This window comes from Propithecus coquereli, unplaced genomic scaffold (assembly GCF_000956105.1).
Source record: "Propithecus coquereli isolate 6110/MARCELLA unplaced genomic scaffold, Pcoq_1.0 Scaffold27, whole genome shotgun sequence".
In the NCBI taxonomy this organism is placed as follows: Eukaryota; Metazoa; Chordata; class Mammalia; order Primates; family Indriidae; genus Propithecus; species Propithecus coquereli.
In genome coordinates, this window is record NW_012148285.1 from 12,792,547 (window position 1) to 12,795,869 (window position 3,323).

General features: G+C 36.7%; 1 protein-coding gene across 1 annotated transcript in view; it reads left to right on the plus strand.

Moving 5' to 3' along the window:
• The window catches only part of SMG1 (SMG1 phosphatidylinositol 3-kinase-related kinase), a 160,273-nt gene that overhangs the window by 73,552 nt on the left and 83,398 nt on the right, over positions 1–3,323 (plus strand). The window contains exons 13-15 of the mRNA XM_012647554.1: positions 756–1,025; positions 2,756–2,886; positions 3,056–3,218. Coding sequence (XP_012503008.1) covers positions 756–1,025; positions 2,756–2,886; positions 3,056–3,218 — 564 coding nt within the window. The remainder of the gene's footprint in view (positions 1–755; positions 1,026–2,755; positions 2,887–3,055; positions 3,219–3,323) is intronic.

Below are 3,323 nucleotides of genomic sequence, written 5' to 3' on the forward strand. Positions count from 1 at the left end.
TTTAGTTGTCCGATTAATTTCTTTCTATTTTTAGTAGAGATGGGGTCTCGCTCTTGCTCAGGCTGGTTTTGAACTCCTGAGCTCAAACAATCCACCCGCGTTGGCCTCCCAGAGAGCTAGGATTACAGGCGTGAGCCACTGCGCCTGGCCTGCTAATGTATGTTGAGTATTTTTTTGAACATGGCCATGTAAGAAATTTCATATTGGCAGTTTCTTTCTTTTTCTTTTTTTCTTTCTTTGGAGAGAGTCACCCAGCCTAGAGTACAGTGGCACAATTATAGCTCACTGCAACCTCAAACCCCTGGGCTCAAGTGATCCTCCTGCCTTAGCTTCCTGAGTAGCTAGGACTTAGGCTTGTGCCACCATACCCTGCTAATTTTTCTATTTTTTGTAGAGACCTGGTTTTGCTTTGTTGCTCAGGCTAGTTTCGAACTGCTGGCTTCAAGTGATCTTCACGCCTCAGCTTCCTAAAGTGCTAGGATTAGAGGCATGAGCCACTGCACCCAGCCAGCAGTTTTATTTAGAGTACCCCTTTATTTGTAATAAAGCTTTGTGAAAAAGCTCATTGATATTTATAGGCTCCCTAAGGTTGGTTTTTTAAAAATTAAAATTTAGGTGTTCTGGTTAATGAATTTATCAACCTTAAACTGATTTGTGCCACCAGCACTATGCAGATAGTGATTTGTTTTTTCATATAATTTTAGAAGATTTATATTCCATTTAATTATCATTTGCCTGAATTTCCTCTTTTTCAGGTTGTTGCTGTAGCCCATGCTGTTTATCAAGCAGTGCTCAGCTTGAAGAATATTCCTGTTTTGGAGACTGCCTATAAGTTAATTTTGGGAGAAATGACTTGTGCCCTAAACAACCTGCTACATAGTCTACAACTTCCTGATGCCTGTTCTGAAATAAAACACGAGGCTTTTAAAAATCATGTATTCAATGTAGACAATGCAAAATTTGTAGTTATATTTGACCTCAGTGCCCTGACTACAATCGGAAATGCCAAAAACTCATTAATTGGGGTGAGTCTTTAATTGCAATGACATTGTTTTATTCATGGTTAAGCCTTTTCTTACTGCATATTTATGTATTTCACTTACTGTCATGTCATCGTGTCTGCAGAATCACTGTATAACAGATGCCCATATTTAGGACATGGCTGGATAAATGACATTGGCAGGAATATTTTCTTGCCATTATGTTTCTAGAAAATGTCTTTTTCTGAGTTTCCTCTGTTTACTCTAGTATGCTTATATAAAGAAAATTTGTCAATATTTTCCACAGCTCAAATTTGTGTAATTCTTTTAATATGCAGTCTTTCTTCTTCTGCTGGTACTTTTTTCCTTCTGACCACTAAATTTAGAGCTTACATGTGGTCTTACATATTTGACTGGCTACTTTTCTCTAGTAACATTCATGCAGGTTATATCCCTTATCCGAAATGCTTGGGACTGGAAGTATTTCAGATTTCAGATTTTTTTCAGATTTTGGAATATTTGCATTACACTTACTGGTTAAGTATCCATGATGCAAAAATCTGAAATCTAAAATGCTCTGCAGTTTGAAACTTTTTGAGCTTCAGTATTATGCCACAAGTGGAAAAATTCCACATCTGACCTCATGTGATGGGGTTGCAGTCAAAATGAAGTTCAAACTTTGTTCCATGAACAAAATTATTAAAAATATTTTATAAAATTGCCTTCAGGCTCTCTGAATAAGGTGTATATGAAACATACGTGAATTTTGTGTTTAGACTTGGGTTCCATCCCTGTGATAAGCTCATCATGTATATGTACATATTCTGAAATCCAGAAATTCCTACAAAATTTGAAACACTTCTGGTCTCAAGCATTTCGAATAAAAGGGATACTCAGTCTGTATTCTTTCTTTTAGAAAAACAATAAAGAAATATGAAGTGGCCTGTGCTTGATTTGTAATTGTTGCTCATGGTTTGTATATTTCTCCCTTTTATGGAACCATGCAGAGTTGAAAAACATATTTAGTAGAAAGTAATGTGATGTAATTAAGGGGATAAAGTTTTCTAAGGGAGAAGGATGGAAAAGTCAAAATTTGATGTTTATGCTTGTGTGCACTCCATATTGTTGGATCAGCTTGCCTTGCAATCATCGCATAGCTGCTGCCTCCCTCATTGCTAGTTATGGCTTGTGTTGAAGGGCTGTGATAAACTCTTGCCTTCTTTACATTTTTGAAGAATTCACGTTATATACAGATTTGAAGAGACTTACGCCCTGTGCTCTGGAAACAAGGACGGAGTGGGGGTTGGGCAGTCAGGTGACAGGAAGTGTGTTAGTAGAAAGGAAAAGGAAAGGATGGAAAAGGCATAAGAGTGGCAAAATGTGCCTTTTTTCCCTCATTGGACAGGGCACTTTGCCATTTGCAGAGTATGGGACATCATCATATTGCCACCTGTTTTTGCAAAGAATGAAACACAGCCAATCTAATTCCTATGTTTTGTCTATGGCTATTTTCTTATTACGGTGGCAGAGTTGAGGAGTGACCATATTGCAACAGAGATGCTATGTGGCGCACAGAACTTTAAGATATTTACTGACTTGCCTCCACACAAGGTGTTTGCTTGTGGCTCCAGTTTAGTGTACTAGATTATTTCCAAATTTATATCCGTAATTTTAATTGTAAAAATCTCTAAACTTATTTTGAAGGATAAAAAGTCTTTGTATGCTTGTAATATCTTGGAGATGACATAAATTTACTTGCTTTCGTATACCATCAGATGTGGGCACTGTCTCCAACCGTCTTTGCACTTCTGAGTAAGAATCTGATGATTGTGCACAGTGACCTGGCTGTTCACTTCCCTGCCATTCAATATGCCGTGCTCTACACATTGTATTCTCATTGTACCAGGTAGTATATTTACGAATCTTTAAGAAAAAAAATCACAATGCTTTTATTTTTAAAGAGGAAAAAGAGCCCTTTAATGTACACTTATTGGAAATATGTGTGGATTTATCTTTGGACTTGGCTTTCTCTTTTTGATTAAAGATGAAAAGATGATCCATACTTTGTCTTTCAGGCATGACCACTTTATATCTAGTAGTCTTAGTTCTTCTTCTCCTTCTTTGTTTGATGGAGCTGTGATCAGTACTGTAACTACAGCTACAAAGAAACATTTCTCAATTATATTAAATCTTCTGGGAGTATTGCTTAAGAAAGATAACCTTAACCAGGATACCAGGTAACTAAGTGGTATTTTATATCAACTGTTCCTAATTTTATTAACCTTTCTAATTTGAGAATAAGAAATGTGGATTACAGAAGTGGAGTAGCTTCTTCATTGTAAA